Below are 20,758 nucleotides of genomic sequence, written 5' to 3'. Positions count from 1 at the left end.
ATACGTTTTTGTTTTTGTTCAGTCTCACTGAATGCTAACGCGATTGAAGGTCAATGTTTCATTTCCCAGCTCCGTTTCGGAGCAGGTTTGGAGTAGTTACTGACAAATATCACAGTCGGGAGCGGCATTTCTCTTTTGGAGGAATTGGAGCGGCACTTCCGTCACTAGGGGGAGCACACGGGCACAGTGCGCCACTGATTGCCACTATTATGTTGCTTGAGCTGACATAAGATGACTGTAACTTAAAGCTCATAGAATGAATAGCTGAAAGAGAAGTCAAAACTCCTAAAATGACAGCAGCACAACACAATGAGATATGTCTGTTGAGCCTTTTTTTTATTTCACAGCAAGGTTCCATATTCGCAAAAGCATGAGCAGCATGCACGTCGAGTAATGTATTCACGTTTTCTGAACACGATTGCTTGCTTCACAAAATGTACATATTTTTCTCTTAACAATGCAGGTTTCCATGCCTGGGTTGAAGTTTACTACAAGATGCAGGTTTTGTAAAAAAAGTTTAATGTGAGCGTACCCTTCCTTGCTTGTGCCTGTTAAGTACTATGCTTATTAAATATTACATAGGTCTCACACACTTATATACTGTACAAATAGAAAATCAGGTTTCGGAAAGTACTAAAATATAAAAAGAAATGTTTTTTTTTTTTCACAGAAACCACATCCCATAAACTTTTGACCCAAGCTGTTTCCCATTAGCAGCTCAACAATTAAAGTTCTCAATATTTACATTTTAGTTCCTAGAAATTTCTGAATAACATACAACACTTCAGTGTCGCACAGGAAGCCGTTATCTCGGTTATGGTCACAGAAGATGATGAAGTGAAATAAGCGAGATCGCCTTCGCATAATGGCGCTGTCGCCGCACTTCGAAGTTGACTGCGTATCCGACTTTTTGTCCGCAAGTGGCAGTGTCGTTGCAACGACGTCAAAAGCAGCAAAATGAAAGATAAACAAAAACCATTGACTTCTACCCCGCCGCTTCGCGCCGGTAGCAATAACAATATAATCCCTACTTCTACAAGCTGTATGCAATTACTATCGGTGATGGTTTAAAGATAGGCTACGCTTGAAGCCCGGCGACCCACTGTAACTGAACATCTCGGCAACATAGTTCGGCGACTTCGGGGACTTGCACATCAACTCGTCTTCGTCGTCCTGGGAGAAAAACAAGAGCAGCAAATCGTAATCACTCTTCACATTAAAACAACAAAACAAAATCAGCAACTTTTCCAAGCATCTGCAAAATATTTTGCATAAACATGAACGACTGCAATTAGCGGTGTGCGTATACTGAAATCTATAACAAAAGGAATCGAACAGTAATAATACCGATTTGAATGCAAATACATATTGAATGCTATTCTAATAACAAGGCAATCATTCCAAAAACAGGCCTCGAATGCTACAACTTTTTTTATTCACACAAATGCAGTAAAACCTCATTATTACGAACTTAGTTGATTTGAGCTGAAGGCCCGGTCCCGGCACAGCCCTGTGCGATTGGGAACACTCCCAATAATTCGAACGCGTCGGTATCTAGAACGGTTCATTCGAACTGGGAGCTCCTGGTTTTCATCGCTACTCGCAGAAGTCTGCCCCGTGTAATGACAATGTGTAAGAAAACCGAACCGAATTTGCTAGAGATGCAAAACAACGAAACAGCAGCATTTCTCGTTGCATGAGAACGCTGCACTAGAGGTCTTGGACAAGCTGCAAGCGATGCCGGGAGGCTGGTGACAGAACCGCAACCAAATATGAATTACTGATTACGTTTTATCTAGATCCTATTGCCTCTACCACATAAATAAACGTGTCTTGAAGCATGAATAGTGCCACGTGCCTTTGCCTGTGCAACAAATTCAGTGCTGTAATGTTGATGAAGCCATTCGCTCTGGCAACTGCTCCCCCTCCTCAATTTCATCGCCACTGACCCACGCACTCTGACAACAAAATCGCAGAAGGGGCAACGGCACCGTAGGCAGAAGCGGAATCACCTTACATGATGTCGTTGGAGATTGCTCATGTTTAGATACGATGCTTAGATGAAAAAAAATATATCTCAAAGGTAACGTTTCTGGTGGCAGGACTTAAATCGCTTCTGATGACGAGGACAATCATCAAGCCACCAAGCAAACTAAACCGAGACGCTTGAAATGTCGACAAGGCCACTTGGGACGCCTTGGCGGGCAGATTCGCAATGTACGATTCGCAACCTGAATAACGCAGCAGCAGAAAAAGCTGCACTGTTCATGCAAAGGCATCACTGCCGAAAGATGGGATGGAATGCAGACCTCGAGTTCATCATCCAAGTCCGCATCCTCCTCCTCGTCGGACTTCTCGAACTTCCTGTACAGCGGATCGATCCATTTGCCAGTGCTGGAACATGCGATAGAGGGCACAAAAAAATGGAAGGGCAACTTGTCAGAAGAAGTAAACAATGCAAAATAAACAGCACTGCAGTTCATTGTTTGGAGGCATAAATTATGCCAGCTACTCTTTAATGCAGCAAGCCATGGAAAGACAAGAGGCATAACCTCAAAGGACACGAAGGGAGTACAGTGGGTCAGGGAACAAATGGGCATAGACCAGGCATGTAGCACAATGGCAAGATGATAATTTATTGTTAAGTGTAACCGACTGAATTTCAAGAAAGAGCAAATACACAAGGGGGAGGCAGAAAGCTAGGTGCGCAAGTAAGATTAAGAAGGTTGCTGGGATGAGGCGGTTGCAGCAAGCACAGAACCATACTATTTGGCAAAACCTGGGAAAGGCCTTAGCCCTGTGGTGGGTGCAGTCAGGCTGAAGGTAACGATAATCACTTTGATAGTGCAATGCCCTTACACAGTACTACACTCCTGAAAATCGCCGTTTGTTCTTCACACCAAGACACCCACGGAGAGACCCGGAAAGCAGCGTTCTCGTTAACAGGAGCTCCATTTATTGAGAAAAAGTATGCGGAGGACATGCAAATCACGTGGTTCTAACTAGCAAGTGACGTGTAGCCCCGAAAAAAGTCTCACCGCTTCAGCACGTAGGGGTCGAAGGGGAAGAATGCGTCGAGGACTGCATCCCCATAGGGCGCGTCCCCCCCGCTGGCCGTGGGCAAGGCGAGCCGCTGGTTGCGCTCGATGACACTGTAGCAGTAGACGAGCTGGTAGTGGCGTGCTATCGAGGCAAACTGCTTGACCACGGCGGCCAGGCAGGCTTTCAGGGGGTTCAGCGGACACATCACCAGCGCCTCCAGGTTTAATTCGCGCAAGTACTGCAGGCCTGCAGCACAGTACAATGGACATTGGATCGTAGAACAACTTTTTGGATAACACTGCCGACATTCAAAATACCGAAATCTTTAGGAAGCTATTGGAGGTGACGTTTCATTAACACTAAAAACCTTTCCTTAGCCACGCTCTGACGTTCACACGGATGTGCCTTGTCCTAACCCGTATGTCTTCACAATCGGCGATGAGAAATGTCCCTCAACAGAAGGCATTTTCATGATTTGTACGCAGAACTATAATGTCCCTGCACAATGTCCTATTACAAAGCATAAGGTCCCTGTAATCTATATGCAGCTTTATAATCTTCTAATCCTATAGGCAGTTTTATAATCCGTCATCTTTATGCACCTACATAATTTGCACACAGTCTTCGTAACACTCACAAGGTGTGAAGTGAATGGTTCCATCATGTTTCAAGTGTGAGCAGAAGAAAAAAGTATTGTGCAGGACAAGGCTGGACTTAAAACTGAAGTTCATTAAAAGATGGTGTACCATGGAACAGCACCCTATATGTGTATAAAGAGCCACCAGCAGAATCATATGAACATACTATCGACCTAGCATGCTTCCCCTTCCCCGCCCCTCCACCCCTTTTATCCTAACCGACATTAACATAGGCACTACATGGGTAATCATGGATTCGCGAGATATTTAAATTATTTATCAATGATCAGTGATATGCAACAGGTTCATGTTGCCTCGTAGTCCTGACCTATTTTAATTACTTATTAAATATTAATTATTACATTATTTATATTATTTGCTGCCAACCTAATTTAAAGCGAAAGCTGGCACTTATGCACATGTGTCATTCAGTATTCTCATTCTATACTGGGGTGTCGTTTTGAAGCCCCGAACTCTTGCATAGCAGCAAAACACCATGGTGGTTCACCCCTTCAACGCCGAGAAAGAAGCGCGAACCACACCTTTCGCACCGTCTGCGATGCCCTTGTGGTGGAAGGCAAACACGTAGAAGACGGTCTGGCAGACGGCGTAGAAGGTCCCGTGCCGCAGGACGTCATGCTGGTGCTGACAGAAGCCGCCGTCGTTCAATGAAGCCACGTAACCGTGCGCCCACTGGCACATCAGGGACAGGGAGTCGCACACCGTGCTGCATTGAGAAAGTTTATTTACTTATATTTATTTAATGGTTTTCAGATACTGTTAGTTATTTAGCAAGGCTATTAGAGGAGTTGAGCAAGCAGAAATGTACACCCTTGCAATTTTTCAACAATGCGGAGTTTCAGTGCCGGGGCCCCAAAGCAGCTTACACACGAGATACCTTGGTTCCTTTGTATTCTCCATAGATGTGAACAGGAGCGCATAAGCAACGCAAGCGCACGTGCATGCCAGTGGTGCCCGACACTAAAACTCTTCCTAATCGCCCAATTTTCGACCCCGGGACATGATATTGCCTAATGCAGTAAAAGCTTACTAATTCGAACTCGTAGGAGACTATAAAACTGTCTCCTAAGACATGGTCCGAATTAGGCAGAGTTCAAATTATTGGACAGGCGCTGGAATGAACAGACATCGCACCTGACTGTGCAGAGAAAATCCAGAGAAGCCACCTCTGGACTCGTTCCCTCAAATTAGGCAATACTACACGTATGTGGCAGGTAATTTCGTTCATTAACTGCACAGAATTTATTGATCAGTCAGTGATACGCCAGAAACAAGCAGCGATCCACGTGAGCATCAGCCTTAATGTCGAAATATACAAAGCTATTTGTACTCCAAAACACGTTCATCCACATGGCAGAGCCTACGCAACTATTATTTAAAGTCTTTCTTTCTTAGTTTATGTGAAATAATATTTTGAAACGTTACTTAAATTGTCCAATGGTACACGGCAACAGGCAAACACTGCCTGACTGGGCCATGCCACCCATACAGAAGTAGGATCAGACGGACGACATTCGCAACCATAAAAGCACATGTGGAAATCAATTGCTACACTCGTCTTACCGGGTTGAAAGTACTCAGTAATTTGGGTGATCCTTCTGGTCCAGTTTATGCGAGGAGAGACGAAAGCCTCCCAGAACTGGCTTCCCAGTTCAAATCAATCCTTGTGAATACAGACGCATTCAAATTATCGGGAGTTTTCCCCCATAGAAATAAAGAGGGGTGAGCCGGGACCAGGGCATCAGTTTGAATCAACTGTAAGTTCAAATTAACCAAGCTTGAATTAACAAGCTTTTACTGTATAGGCAAGAACTAATGAGATTTCCTACACGATACCCAGGCATAGAGAGCGCACTCGTGCTATCTACTACACCAGCAGTTTCTCAAATGGGGGTCCGCGAAGCCATTTCTATGATCCGCGAAACCCTCACCTGCATTTTTCTTTAATGCGTGACTGTGCCACGTATTGATGAACTGTCTAAAATAAAAGTGATGTGGCAAGTTTGTTTGATGTTTTTGGTAGAAATAAAAGGCACCTGTTTCAAGCTCTAGTTGTGTTAATTTACCTACGTACCCCCCTCCCCTCAGCTGCAAGGGGTCCCTGACACATCCATGGCTGAGAACCACTGCACTACACTGTTGGCTTGAAAGCATACAGATTGTATGAGCCTTATCTGTGCGATCAAATGTTCAGAAAACCAGTGTGACACTGATCATTGCGTTGCTGACCTCCTTGCTTCTTGCTGGTAATAGATGCTACCATATCCTTGGGTCGATGCTCATCGTTAAGCTATTCCACGAGTGTACAACTGGCAGCATTCTGGAAAATAGTAACTCAGAAATCCTCAGTCAAGAACATTGCAGCACGCAATGCAACATAAAATGATGGTGTAACATTAGAAGAACTGAAACAATAGAATAGGTCAGACAAGAAACAGGCGTAGGTTACGTTCTAGTTGATAAGCAACAGAAATGCACTTGGGCCCGCCACGGAATACGTAGCAAAAACAACCAGTGGACAGTTGAGAGCCACAGAACGGTTACCAAGGAATGGGACACACAATCGGGGAAGGCTCGAGAGGGAGTTCCAAAATTAGGTTGGCATCGGTGAAATGAAATCGGCTCGCAGGGTTAATTAGACACCGCTGGGAGAGGCATTCGTCCTTCAGTGGACATAGTACACGCTGAGAATGATGAAGACAGTAAAATCCAACAAGATAAAAACTATATCGTGCTAAACAGGTTTTTAAACAAGTGAAAACCTGGAATACAATGTGCCAGAAGCACTATCCCATTACAAGGCGTGCCACAGCTGCAGACTCCGGACTAACTTAGACTTCCCGAGGCATTTTAGCACGCACCTTCTGAAATGCCAAAAGGTCTCGACAGATTCCTCACCTGAGAGGCACGTATTTCGCTCGAGCTAGAAAGCTCCCGATGTAGAACGCTGATGCCTGCCGAATGATGCATGATGTGGCTGGGTTCTGGACTTTCTTCCAGAGGTAGTCCAGGAAAGCAACAGCCAGGGCTGCCTGAGAAGTGGTCATACAAAAGAAACTTTCAGTGGGCAAATGGTGCTCATTTCATGTTTTTCTTGCGTCTTCACTCTCCCCCCCTTTTTTTGTGCACTTTCCATTAAAGGCGCTCTGCAACACTTTTCCAAGTTGCTATTGAATGTTTTCATTAAAGGAGCTGTTGCCTAGTACAGTCGATTCTGGTTATATGCATAGTGCAGTCGATTACTGTTACATTGAACTAATATATATAGAATTATTCGCTATATCAAACAGTTAATAAATCTGCTTGAATTCCCGATGCAAAAGTATAGTACCGTTGCATGCATATATTGAACTGTCACAGAATGTAACATGAGATATATCGAATGCTGTGCCGTGCCGAAGCCCAGAAAGTGCATTTATTCTGACAAAGATTGATCATTTCTCAGCCACGTTCTAACAAGTTTCGGTCGCTCCTTGCATGCAGGTGACATAAAGGCGGTGTAATTTGTTGGTTGCGCAGCGCTTTTTGTGAACGCACCGGCACGTGATGCCCGATGTGTCGTAGCTTGTGGACATGGTGTTTTTCAAAAGGTCTGATTGCCGAGGACACCAAAATCATATGAATACAAAGTGACTCGATAGCCTCTTTGCAATGTTCGCATTCTCTGCCTTGCTTGTTCGCGCACGATGCACACGGGCCCAAGACGCATGGCTTTTGAGATCTGCAACCTTATGACGAATGTTTGCCCCCCCACCCCATTTCTGGATTATAAAATAAACATCTTGGAGGCTGCACTTTTTTCTTGCTTTTCCTTTGCCGCTACCTAAAAAGCCACTGGTGCCATCAACATCTGTTTGTGGACAGCGTTGTCACTTGCAGCCTGTCGACTTTAGTAGTTCTAGCTTCATTCCTGCTGAAGCTTCTTTCGGGAGTCGAACAAAACATTGCATCTCTCGTAGCGATGATAAAAATGATGACTGATGTTTGGAATGACGTTAAGAAAAGTGCCATCGTGCACAATTTTCTTGTGGGCTTCTGTGACAGGTGACGACTTCGGGTGCGTCATCCCCACTGACAACGGCGGACAGTGCCTCAGTGAATTTCGAAACTTAAAATTTGCGGGGCACCACATGAGACAGGAGTCCAGAAAGCGACTTCATCAGTGCAAATGACGACATCGATGTTTCTGACAGCATCGATGCTGACATCATGGCCGACGTTGCCAATGCCGCAGAAGCAGTCCCACGCTCATTAATGTTCCAAAGCGACCGTTCGACAACATTTTGCCGGGCCACAGAGCTTGCGTCGCCGTTCACCATTAATCACCGCTGTTATAGCAGAAGGTGCCGCATTTGCTCATTTTTAACGCTTCAATGATATTAACGAGGATGACTTGATGAACTTGACGGGGCACAAGAAGCAAGACAAGTTTACAGACTTCTTCACACGAAGTGAAGTGCAGTAATTTACAAAACAAGAAGTTGTCACCTTTTTCTTAAGCTTACTGAGAGCGAATAATCATATTACTGCTTATTACAATTTGCCATAGCCATTTCGAAAGTTGCAATGCGTCAATATAAGCCTTAAAAAAGCTTGTTTCTTATTTCGAATTATCGAACTGTTACACGATCCCCTTCAGCTTCGATATATCCAGGATTGACTGCAGTAACATTAGATGAGAAAAAGTATTAACGGTTCGAGCAGAAACCAGCCAGCACAACTGTCTCAAAGGTGAAGGGGCAGAGGAGGCACAACTCTCTGGGTTGAGCTGACATTTTTTTTTTCTTAGGTTGCAATGGAGTACAGTAAGGTTTTTACTTCAGTTTTTCAAAGGTGTGAAACGTCGCTTACGGGTCGAAAGCTGCACAGGTAAAAGAGAAGGAACTGCACGTGGCAGCACTTGTGCGTCGGCAGGACTATCTTGTCGAAGATGGTCAGGAAGTCCTTGAAGAGCACTTTCGTCTTCTCCCAGTCCAGCTTGGTCATGTCGTTGCCGTCTGCGAGGAACGCATAGCTACATTTCAGCGATACCTAGGATATCAGCTAAAAAAACTGCAAAAGGCTACTACACTAAAGCCTCATTATAACAGTCACTAGGGCCACGAAAATACTTGGTCATAACGAAAAGTCGTTATAAACATATATTTGTAGCACTGTATCTATGACAGAGAAATTATTTGTTTACTTCGTTATAAACAACAGTCACATCTGGGTTCGTTATGTCGAGGTTTGAGTGTATCCAGAGAAAGCAAGACGCGAATGCAAGAGTTGACAACCTATCAAAATAACAACAATGCTCGCAACACAGCCACCAATCGACACCTATATGCTATCTCTGTCTGTTCCAGAAATATATTACCTCTAATAAACGAACGCGGCTTCAGCTTCAAACATCTCACTCTTTTTCACGCAGAATGCATAATCAGTTCAGCTTCATGCGCATATACGGGTCAACTAATGCATTCAATTCATCACCACTGCCTCGGGCCGTTCGTCTTTGAAATGACCTCCCTGATTGCATAGCCTCCATATCTAATCCCGATACATTTCGCCGTCAGCTACTCACTCTGTTCACCATGTGACCCTGTTTTTGTATTCTGAGTGCATTGCGTAACGGTGATTTATATTCCCCTTGTCTTTTATTTTAATATGTATCCCTCTGTCGCCATGTTCATATCAACAAGTGCTGTATTCCCTCAAATTTACCTCGCCCTGTATAGCCTAAAATGTGATCTCATTTATATATACTATATATATATATAGTTTTTCGTTGTTCTTGCACTGATCCTGCCTGTAAACTGTTCGTTACCTGTCTGTACCATTCCGATTCCTCCCCCCCTTACCCAATGCCCTGTTCTGGGGCCTGTAAGGTTTTTTTTTGAATAAAGAATAACCTTTATCAGAGAATACAATGCATACGTAAATCTCTCATGAATAGAACACCACAAAAATTTAGGGCTAAGCACCACACATAAATCTGTTTCAAGCATGTACAGGTCGTGCCATTCCAACGCATTCGACTCACGCACTTACGCCAGAACCAACATTATCTTCAGCTCAGCAGCCGGATTAGCAGCCACATGATGCGGTCATCACTAGAAATCGCTCATAGCAGTCATTAAAGTGGTGCAGCAACTCAATCAGAGCGCTGTACGAACACACTGCTTGCCTAATGTACAACCCTCATTGAACAGAATGTGTCAACATAGGCTTAAGTAATGTGCATACCTTTGCTTCCGTCTTCAGTCAGTGCCACATGAGCAAAAAATTGGCTTGTACACTTACACCAGAGCCAACGTTGCCTTCGCTGTCACAGCTGTAGTGACAAGACGTGGTTACGCCCAGAAATTGTGTGAGCCTACAGTTACACTTGATGTTTATTTTTATGTAGTTAGGTTTGTGCAAATACTCAAATGCTTCAAATATTTGAACAAATATTACTGTGTTCAAAGTCACTTCGATTCCAATTTGAATAATTGAAAATTTTGAAGTATTCAGAATGAACACACATATGTATTTTAAACTACATGCAAGGTGGTTTCACTGTAGTGAAGGGGGACAAAGCCGTGAAGACATCTAACCAGGGAAGATTCACGTGGCCGCTAAGCTCCATTGCCCTCACATCGATTCACCGTTTTTTATGTTTAAAAGCTTGTTATACCTACTTATATGTTCTGCGTATAGCAAATTCTAAAAGAAAACATAATTTGCAAATCATCACTTGCATTCCACCGAAAGATAAATCCTGCCACTATTTTCAAAGTCGAAGTTTGCACTTATTTTGAACCGAAAAGAATTGCATTTGCACAGGCCTTGTTTCAATTTTTAAATATACTGTGCAGGTTAGTTGAACCATAACAAAAAAATATACTCACTTCCTTTTATAACATGTGATATATACTATTCCAATTGAATTTGGAGTTATTTGACCAAAAGAACTGTTCGCCTTTCAAAGGGCCAGTAAACAGCCCTGAGGTCCAAAAATTTTCAAAAAGAGATATATGTGCAGTTTTTTTTTGCGAACATGCTGCCGCAAGAATTTTGCAAATACAGGTTATATTGAGGAAGTTACAGGGTTTAGAACACCGGTCTAAGCTGGTTTGAATTTTTGCGCCGCCTCGCCCCCGTTCTCCCTTCCGTGAAGGGGAAGGCGCAGCCCATCGTCGTGACTCCACCCACTTCAGCAACGTGACACCACGTCAGCGATTGACGTCATCGGTGAATTCGACCAGTCGCAACGCACTTCCGCTTGCTGCGAAGCGTGATTGTTTGTTTACCATTTGCCGCACCAGCCGCGAGTCAACTGTGTAAGCGTCAGATGCTAAGTGTCGACCACAAACGATCAGGTCCCCGACGTACGTCGCTGGATGGCCGATTCCCTTCAGCCATGCAGCCCGCAGACCCCTATCGTGAGGCACCCGGTGCCGATGCTTCTCCACTGCCCAGTCGCTCGATTTGCAGCCGACAACAGAGCAATGCTTTTTATCCGTGTTGTTCATGTCTGGGCCAAAGTGTGTTCGTATGTGCGCACAGGCGCTGTAGATGAGCGAGGAGTGTACACGTGCACATGATAACTGCGAGGCTGGTTCTTTCACCGCAGTGCCAAGAAACAAGGGGAAGTTTGATTGCTGTGGGTTGGAACAGAAACTGACGTTGACTTCACTACTGTTTTTTCATACCTGATTTAGACCAATCGGCGAGCTGCGTGCTACGTCACATCGCCGATCACCGAGTTGACGTCACTGCGCGTGCAAGCAGGTCGGTCAGGCATAGGAAAGATGCGCGGGAATTGTTTTTCAAGATATAGGCTCTGCGCGGGGCGCAGCGCTGTAATATTCAGAAAACGTGATCACTGCGGTGTAATCTACGAATAGCCGAGCTTGTATGGGGGGCGTAAAAAAAAATTCGGAGCCTGTTTATTGGCCCTTTAACATAAAATGGACAATTCGCACATGCCTTATACATTTCATACGATAGGCTTCAATAAATTCTCTCTCTCTCTCATTGAAACCTCTCCAGATAATCTTCGCACGGCAGAACAGCTGATGATCAAAGGGCAGCCATTTTCCATTTCGGTTTGGAAGGAGGTGCTCTTTAGATATTTCAAAAGGCCTTAGTTTTGTTCAGCGTTGATGCGCTCTTAGATGAAGCATGTTTGCCCCTTTTGACGCATCCCGTGACAAACTAGCACAGTGGATATGGCCCGAAAGGTTTCGCGTTAAGAAGAGCGCCACCAACAGATACCGAACCAGAAACAGAAAACATTTTTACATTGTGCTACCCAAATGTAAAAGACACTCTTTCTAAAGTAAATTTTCAACTAAAAAACAATTTGGTGACTAGCTCTAGTCGCTTTTTAAAAGGCACACAGCAGCCGCCACCGCAACCTCCACTTTCGGTGATGGGTGTATTCACGTCTGGAGCCAAGAGACCAAACACTTTGAATGCGTTGCATAAAGGGTGCCCATACTGTTAATTTACAGGCACTTCGAAAAAAAAAAGAGAGAAAAAAAAAGGATGTTTGGACAAATTTCTAGCATCGGAACTATACTGAACAAAGACATGCACTAGTGAGGCCTCACTTGAAACGATACCTTTGGCATTGCAGTGTTGCTGGAAGTGCACGTAGAACTGGTTTAGAACCTGGTCCAGCGTGTCAGCGAGAGGATGTTGCATTCGTTCCGAGTCGGCTGCACCGACTTTTTCCTGCGAATTTCCCAAGCAAACGCAACACAGAGTTAAACCCCTTTACGAAAGGCATGCTCTGGGCAGCAATTCTTGTCTCTTATATGAGATGTCTCTGATAAGAAGGGTACCTCGTATGCATTTTTTTATCAATCCGTTTATTTACTGTAGCCACACGGGTGTCTCTTATACCCATTTGTCTCTTACACCAGTGTCTATTAAAAAAGCATTCGACTGTATTCATTTAGCTGCAGATTCCCAAGGAAAGCTCTGCGCTTACAAATAAAGACCGGGAAGCATTCTTTGCAATACCAGCATATTTTAGATGAGAGAGTTCATCGCCTCAAGCTGAACATTTGCTTACAGCAAGAAAAGGTGATATCAGCAGCTTGTTATTAGCTGGGATTTCCATAGCGCAACACACATCCGGTCTTTATGACTCATGAAGTACAGTTGAAACCCGTTATAAGAGACATGCGCTAGGCAGCAATTCTTGTCTTTTATACAGTATCTCTTATAAGCAGGGTACCCCGTGTGCTTTCTCCGGTCAACCTTAATTTCAATGTATGTACACTAACGTATCTTATATCCACTATATCCAATTATATCCTATATCAGTGTTTCTGAAACAGGGGTTCGAATATATTTAAGGTAGTCAATACACACAAGATGATTATTACACGCCAGATCATTCAGCCTTGGTATGCATACACGTGGACAAAAACGTGGGTAATACTTGGACCTAGTTGATGTGTTATTTTTTTACAGGAGCTGGCCCTTTTTTTTTCTGTAGTGCTGTTTATGGATGCATCAGTATGAGGGACACAACAGCTTGAAGCCATAACACGTCACGACTGCAGCAGCAATTCAATGAAACAATTTTTGAGATGCTCTAGCTTTCTATGCTCACCACGACTCGGCAGTAGTCACAGCAACAATCCACCCTTGTGATCGACGGGAATCAACTGGCCGTGAACAGTGACAATAAGACTATCACAGAATCAAGTGAACAGTAGTGCTGAAATATACCAGCTGTGCCCGCACAGACAGCGATTCACCAAAGAAGGGGAAAAAGATTGCGCAACAATAGACCACAACCAATTTCATGTACTATTATTATTATTGGCCTTACCATTTCAAAGATGTCATCTCCTTCCATGGCGTCATCCTCGTCTTCGAGCTCAGCATCATTGATTTCATCCTTAGGGCAGTGCAGCTAGAAGGGACACACCGAAACATGTTGCGAGAAATCAGAAACTCACCCGCTAAAGAATAAACACAATGCTCACAGTATTAAAAAACAAATGAGCAGTTTTTCATGCACACATTGTCATGATGATGCTTGCAAGCTTACATCAGTGTGTGCGAATGTGTGAGAGTGGCCAAGCAGCGCTTCGTATTTGGTGCAAAAACTAAGGTCAGCATTGGCCCCTGAAGAAGTTTTTCGTGTTTTCTGTCTAGCCGAATGTCTTTTTAGGGCAAGAGTGACGCTTTCGTGTCGTGAAAGAGTTATTTGCAAGTAGGAGGGCAATCATTTCTCTCTGTGCTGTCTCTTTCACATTAAAACAGGGCGAGGAAAAGAAGAGACATTTTTTGTGGCACATCTGTCTCATCTGTTGACAGTTCCATTTTTAGCGTTGATTTCGTTCAAATTTTAATAAGACTAACTGTTCTCAGAAAAAAACAAAACAGAGAACTCACATCAATCTGCAGTGCCTTGTGTGTCAGCAGCTGCAGAAGCTCCAGTCTGTGGTCCGGGATGTACGACGCCACGCTCAGAAGGTGCCCGACGAGCGAGGCCTGCTGGATGCCGTCCCGTTTCATATAGGGAAACACCTCGGCGAGGATCTCGACAAATCTTGTGGGAGCCCTGCACACATTGACCGACTCATTGATTGATTGAATGAATACAGTAGACTATAAGTGGACATAAATCTCAAGTTGAACAGCTACTAATATGAAACAGCTGTCTCTAATAAGATTGGTTTTGCACTTGAATTTTCCACCCCCGTTCGCCTCTCAGTAAGTGGAACTCCGGTTAGATAAAACACATTTTACTGGTTCTTTCGGGTTTCAATTATAGTCTACTGTAGTTAAGAGATTTATTGTTTTTGTGTTAAAACTTCCAAAACAACCATGTGGGTATATGTAAAGAAGACGCTGCCCTTGATGGTTTTGGAAAGAAAACCAACTGCTTTGCTGAATCTGGTCATAATGAGCAACAAGTAAGTTCTACTGAAGGTCAGTTTTGAACAACCAACACAAAAAACAAATGAAAGCCATTAGCCAGTTGTGTTAAAGTGCTACCGAAGCATTCTCATCACTTCAAGTCCACAGAGCTAGCAATAAGTTGCCCTCTTACTCACAGCCTCCACACCACACACCAAGCAGACAAACACGCGCGCCTTGACATCGCGAGGCAACTCTTACGTCGGCACGAGCTTGAAGAGAAGCCGGAACAGTGCGTGAAGCCTCTCCAGTTTTTCGTCACGCTCCGGTGTGTCCTTCGACGTGGCTTCTGCAAAGAGTCAAGAAGGTGACAGGACTATGTACAGATAAACGCATGCATAAAGAAAACGTGCACACCTTGAACTGGTAGCACAAGGCTGGAACCAACAGCAGAGCTGGTGAGCCAACTAGTGAGATTTTACTAGTAATGTGAACGTTTCGCTAGAGATGTGAAGTTTTTACTAGTAGCACTAAGTACGGCTAACACTTGGCTGTTCTTCTTTGGTGTCGGTCATTTGGGCACGCAACACACTGTCATGGGGTTTTCGTGCGAACATGCTGCGTGACTACTTACATGGTGTTACATGATTTGGGTCACGTGAGTAGACATTACGCACATATTAAGTGGCAGGCAACATCGTATTATCTTGAAGCCTGCAAAGGTCTCTTAAAAATCCACGATTCTCCTTCATTTCCCTTTTTGAAGACTGCACTCATTTCATATTGGTATAGAGGCAACAGATTTACTTGTGCAAATAGGTCTCACATAGTACAACATGCACTTGAAACATCCAAGGCACACTGTTTTCGTGAAATTTTGTTAGGCATAGCAAAATGCTTATTGTACCTTTTTGGATCTCATGGTTTATCTCACAAATAAAGACCTCCTTAATTAAAAGGATTATAAGTACACAAAGCACAATATGTATCATACGTCCTTCATCACACTGAACACAACTGAACAACGTGAATGTCGCGACAAACGTGTCACGAACCTGGCGACATAAAGGTGTTCAGGACAGACACGACGATGCTCCTGAGGAATGCGGGATGGATGAAGACCATGTCACAGGCCAGCTGAGAAAACGCCTCGATGACACGAACGTTTCTTTTGAGCAGATTTATTTTCTGAAAAACGTGGCAGCAATCAGTACAGAATTCGATGACACGAACCTTTCTTTTGAGCAGGTTTATTTTCTGAAAAACGTGGCAGCAATCAGTACAGGGTGACTGAATAGACTGTAGACAAAAGAAAATTGTGTCAACCTGATGGAACCTTGAACAACTGAGCACTGCACTACAAGAAATCACTCACAGCAAGACAATTGCATACACTGTAGCACAGTACTCGTGCCGTTCTTTGAGAATCTTCACTGTACATGGTTTTCGCATAGGGCTATCACAAAATAAATGTGGTCAGTTGTAGAGTTGGTTCTTTTTTGCAGCAGAAATGCATGCATTTTCCATGTCGAAAACACTGCATGTACACACGTTACCGCCTAATATGTGGTTTTGACAGTTGATTTTGTTTCCTGATTTGAGGATGAAATGTTGAATGTCACGGATGTCTTCTGCACAAATAACATCAATATTACCAAGCCAGCATTGACATATTTATCACAATGTGCACCTTTTGTTATGATGTTATAAGAACTTGTAACTAGAGCGGTGCGAATAGCAAAGTTTTAGGCGTGAAGCGAATTTAAATATTGAAGTGTGCGTGCATATTGAATAAAAAATTTTGCGTTACATGATTTGGGACAACCAAACTGTTCTCGACAACACTTTACATGTGAAAAGCAAAGATGCCATTTCCTAAGCCTCTCCCTCTTTCAACTTTTCTGCAAGCCCAACTGATGCAGTGGACAAGGGTGCACTCCCTCAGAGTCTGGAGTTCCAAATCTGCTTCATAGACGTCGTATATAAGAACATCTGAAACTTTTTAGGTTAAAAACCTCGGCGTCCCATTTTTTCAGGCTTCGAACTGAAATTCCGTGTCCAAAACAGCAGTGATTCAGCCTCCACCCCTGTCACATCTGTCATCTCCATATTGGAACCAGCGTTTTATTGAATCAATACATCTGCAACCATTGCAGAGACCGAAAGGCAGCTTTGCCACAACTTGACAGTGTGATCGTGTGAAGAAAATGAAAGATCTGATGGGCCACTGGCTTTAGGACATTGTTTTCGGGCTGTTGGAACAGTGAGTGTGAATCGAAATGCGGACACTATTTGAAAAATATTCAAAATTTAGAAATTTGCACCCCCTTACTTTCAACATAACTCTGCCATAATCTTGCACGTGCAATACCAATGAAGATAAATGCTTTTTTGCTCCAACTTCTCAAACGGTTTTGACGCACATGAATGAATCCTGAGGTCTGAGTCGAATGAAGCTCTGCTGTAATACATTGACACTTACCAGGACGCAATCCAGAACTTCATCATTGTGCCCCTCGATGAGTGGTGCGGAGTTCTTGATGCGCTTCAGCAACCTCACCAGCGCTTCATCCTGAAAAACATTGTTTGCACCCAGAAGACAAAGTAAGTGTCAATCCTTTCCGACGTTTGAAATTTAACCATTTCATCCTACTTCCGCAAAACAAATTTGGTAGATAAATTTTTTTTTACAGCGTGCAGGAGAAAAGTTTTCTTGGTCTAGCAAGTAGCTCCAGACTGGTGTGATGAAGAATAAAGCAACTATATATATAGGAGGGTTGCACAGGGGCGTGGCCCACGAGATGGCGCCAGTGTCGAAGAGGCAGCGCATCCATCTTTGTGGTCCCTCTCTCTGCCACCGCGGGCAAGCAGTCGCAGAACTATAGTATGCAGGTGTTCTGTGGCGCACTCACGGGTGCGCGTCTGTGCAAGATTCCTCTGGTCATAATGATGAACTGTGCCGTATTTGGTTGCTACAACCACTCGAGTAAGAAGGCTGGTGACGAGAATGCGTCTGATGTCGGCGTTTTTTTTTTTTTTTCATACCTAAAATGATTGTAAACCAATCAAAAAGGTTTGGGTGGGATGGTTCAGCCACACACTATAACGCGTGTGCGTTAAACATTTCTTTTCATTTTTGGTAAGTGTTCAGAACCTATGCAACATCATAGATGTTCGTTTTTGAGGTGAGAAACTTAGGTTTTCACGAAGTGCTATGAAGTTTTGTTTACGCAGCAGGAGACGAGCGCGCGCACTACGACCGCGATCGCTACTTATGAGCGATATCATTCGGGTTGGTGCGGCGTGTTGCTGATTTCTGTGTGTTAGTAAACAGTCAGCGACGCAGTGCGTTCTTGTTTACCCATGCTTTGACGAGCCGAGCACATAAACGGTGATATCACATTAACGTCGATCAGTTACAATCGAGACCGCATGTGATCTTTGAGTGCTCAACTGCCCGACGCGCGTCGTTGGACCCTGCAGCAAAGAGCATTTTTGATCGCAAGCGGCTTAAGCTCAACCACGAACGAACTATGACAATTGTATCACCTCACATGCTCTTGCAAATGGTGAAGCCCTTCCACACAAAGAATTCGGGAAACGACACCACCGCGGTGAAAAAAAAAAGTATTTGTCCGAACACTGAGCAAGAGGAACCAGTCATGTTTCCGACGAAGACGTGGCGGCCGTCTCCGAGGTCTCTGACTCGGTGCTGTTGGACTCATCCGCTAGTGACATAGTTGTGGGCGTCCATCAATTTACAGGCTTTAAGCTCGTCCCTTGTTGCAAAGCTTGTGCCGCCAACAAGGTGGTCCTTAATGTCCGTGAGCTTGATGCGGGAATAACACTTCACATCCAACACAGCTTCATCGCTGCTGAAGTCGAACGGGTCGATATCCGCCGTAAATGTGAGTTTTATGTTCGTAGCGAAGTTTCGCCGGACTTCGGAAGTCACGCGCGTAAGCACTCAGTCGAATTTCAACACGTTGGTACCGTACGTAGCGGCACGCACACAACCTCTCACTGCCGCTCGCCGCTTCAAAAAGGGCGGGCTTAGACCACTGACATGGCGGTAGAAGCAAACGCTGCTAGCGCCTCATGCGGATGACGTCACGTGCAACCCTCCTATATATATATATATATATATATATATATATATATATATATATATATATATATATATATATATATATATATATATATATATAGACACACACACAGTGTGTGCTAGAAACTTCAAATGGTATTGAGACGGCTGCTACAACTTTTAACTTTTAATGAAGTTATAGGGGATACGCACGTCATCCACGAGGATCGATATCGTCAGGGTCCCCCCCATAATTAAGGTCCGCGTGTTCGCTGCAAGCGGAAAAAGCTCCCTGCATGCACTGTGTTTGATATTCGTACAGCAACATTGATGTCTACAGACCTTAGGAACACTTCCACACAGAAAGTCAAGACGCCATGCACGAACAAACCTTCAAAATGGCGCGGCGATTAGCGTTGCCCCTTTGCGGATCAAGGGTCAGTGCATACGCCCGGTATATAGCAAAGTGTAAGTGTGACGCGGCTCTGAAAGTACACAACAGTTCCTGCAACGTGTGTGAAAGTGTGTGATTATAGTTTGTGACGATTACCGGTGCTCAGTGACAACAAAAATGGCCGAAAGCAGCAGCACCAGAATAATGGCTTCTGCGATACCCAATGTAGAAGTTTTCCTAAATATTGACCACACAAATAGAAAAATAATGTAACTGTTGGAGTTTCACGTCCCGAAACCATGACCTGATTATGAGACACACCACAGCGGAGGGCTCCAGTAATTTTCGACGCCCAGGGGTTCTTCACGAGCTCCTAGCTTTTTGCCTTCACCGAAATGTGACCGCTGCTGACGGGATTCGATCCCACGACCTTCGGGTCCCCAGTTGATCACCGTAAAACGTCAGGATGAGAGTGGTAAAACACGAACAGTTTCTGTACTCCCTGTAATAGGGGTTCACTTGAATATTGACAAAAGCGAATGTGTGTGTAAGTAGAGAATAAGGTGGACACAGGTAGATGGTCTCCCGCTCCAAAACGGCACTCTGTGTTGCTTTAAGACATTAAGCTTCATCGGGCAATCGATAAATCGGTCAATAAGCCGACCCCAGACTAAAGCCGTATTGCCCGCTCGCTGCGCAATCGTTGCAGGCACTCCCTCTCCGATCTTTTGAATATAGCGGTGACTTGCGCAACAAGTTGCGACGCGGCGTAATGCCCAAGTGCCGTTGCGCGGGCACGCCGGCTTTTTGGTGGGCTTGTTTTGACGTGTTCGAATGGTTCTGGAAGGTTCCTCGGGCTTAACAAATGACGGGACACCATTAACAACAGGTCAGGAAACGAATAAGCCTCGAGTATTTCATTATAAACAACTAGCCCATTTACGAATATCGCTGCACTGAACACAAAAGATGCTAGGACGAGGTTCTGTTTTGCGTTTTTGGGTTGCGTGAGTCTGCAGCCAGATATACAAAACTTGCCCATGCTAGTTGCTATTCTTGAGATAGTTAAGATCGGTGCTTCGGAATGCAAGAAAACAGAGCAATAACTGCTGCCAAGAGCGCGATCAGTGCGCGCTTATTACCGGCAAGTTAGGCTACGAACTTACGTCAGTGTCGGCTGACTTGAGGACGTTGATCAGCTGCCTGTAGTTGCTGGCCGTGACGTTCGACTTGTTGGCTTCCGTGAACGCCATTTGGACGTCGATGTCGTCGGCGGTGGGCAAGTCGAATCCCACGCGGTTCTCGACGACGCCCGTCGATGTCGAAGTACCTCGTTTCTTCAATATCGACGGGGTTGACATCGTGACGGAAAGTCCGGGCAGGCTAACCAGCTGCTTGAGAAGATACTGTGTAAAGACTGCCGCTTAGCAGTCTTTGTTCTTTCAGGTGTTACTGTACTGTGCGAACGGTTCAGAGTCACTCAAATACGTGTTCGAGTCACGCGACAACACGACGACAACGCGCCGCGACATTATACGCTTAGCGCCGCACGAATTTCCCAACCACGCGGCGGAAGAACCGATTTTCTGCAACTTTCGATAACTAAAGATTGTCTCGGCTCCGGCTTGTACGTTTTGCACGCACATGATGATAGCGCATGATCTGGGCTTTACAAAGTAATTGAAGTCATGACAGAAAATAAGTGAAAAAGCACACTGACAC

At 44.4% G+C, this 20,758-nt stretch overlaps 1 protein-coding gene across 1 annotated transcript; it reads right to left on the bottom strand.

Annotated features, from left to right (window-relative positions):
- Positions 1–628: 628 nt before the first annotated feature.
- Tif-IA (RNA polymerase I-specific transcription initiation factor RRN3 homolog Tif-IA) lies at positions 629–20,612 on the bottom strand. Its single transcript, XM_037430531.2, has 13 exons — positions 20,203–20,612; positions 17,038–17,127; positions 15,611–15,743; positions 14,817–14,904; positions 14,088–14,256; positions 13,519–13,602; positions 12,296–12,407; positions 8,553–8,698; positions 6,600–6,733; positions 4,223–4,407; positions 3,039–3,288; positions 2,310–2,394; positions 629–1,173 (listed from the first exon to the last, which is right to left on the bottom strand). Exons 1-13 carry the CDS (start codon positions 20,395–20,397, stop codon positions 1,054–1,056), a joined length of 1,791 nt encoding a protein of 596 aa, XP_037286428.2. The 5' UTR covers positions 20,398–20,612; the 3' UTR covers positions 629–1,053.
- Between the last annotated feature and the right edge of the window lie 146 nt (positions 20,613–20,758).

Source organism: Rhipicephalus microplus, chromosome 7, assembly GCF_043290135.1.
Source record: "Rhipicephalus microplus isolate Deutch F79 chromosome 7, USDA_Rmic, whole genome shotgun sequence".
Lineage (NCBI taxonomy): Eukaryota > Metazoa > Arthropoda > Arachnida > Ixodida > Ixodidae > Rhipicephalus > Rhipicephalus microplus.
Note: the sequence above shows the minus strand (reverse complement) of the source record. Positions and strands in the feature narration are given on the sequence as shown.

What these genes read in the sequence shown, in the direction of transcription:
- Tif-IA (XM_037430531.2), bottom strand. Translation starts at nt 20,397, where the DNA reads ATGTCAACCCCGTCGATATTGAAGAAACGAGGTACTTCGACATCGACG. An exon ending in GAACACCTTTATGTCGCCAG is followed by an intron (nt 14,905 to 15,610) that starts GTTCGTGACACG and finishes GACTCTTTGCAG; the next exon opens with AAGCCACGTCGAAGGACACA. An exon ending in CTCTTCAAGCTCGTGCCGAC is followed by an intron (nt 14,257 to 14,816) that starts GTAAGAGTTGCC and finishes CAATGTGTGCAG; the next exon opens with GGCTCCCACAAGATTTGTCG.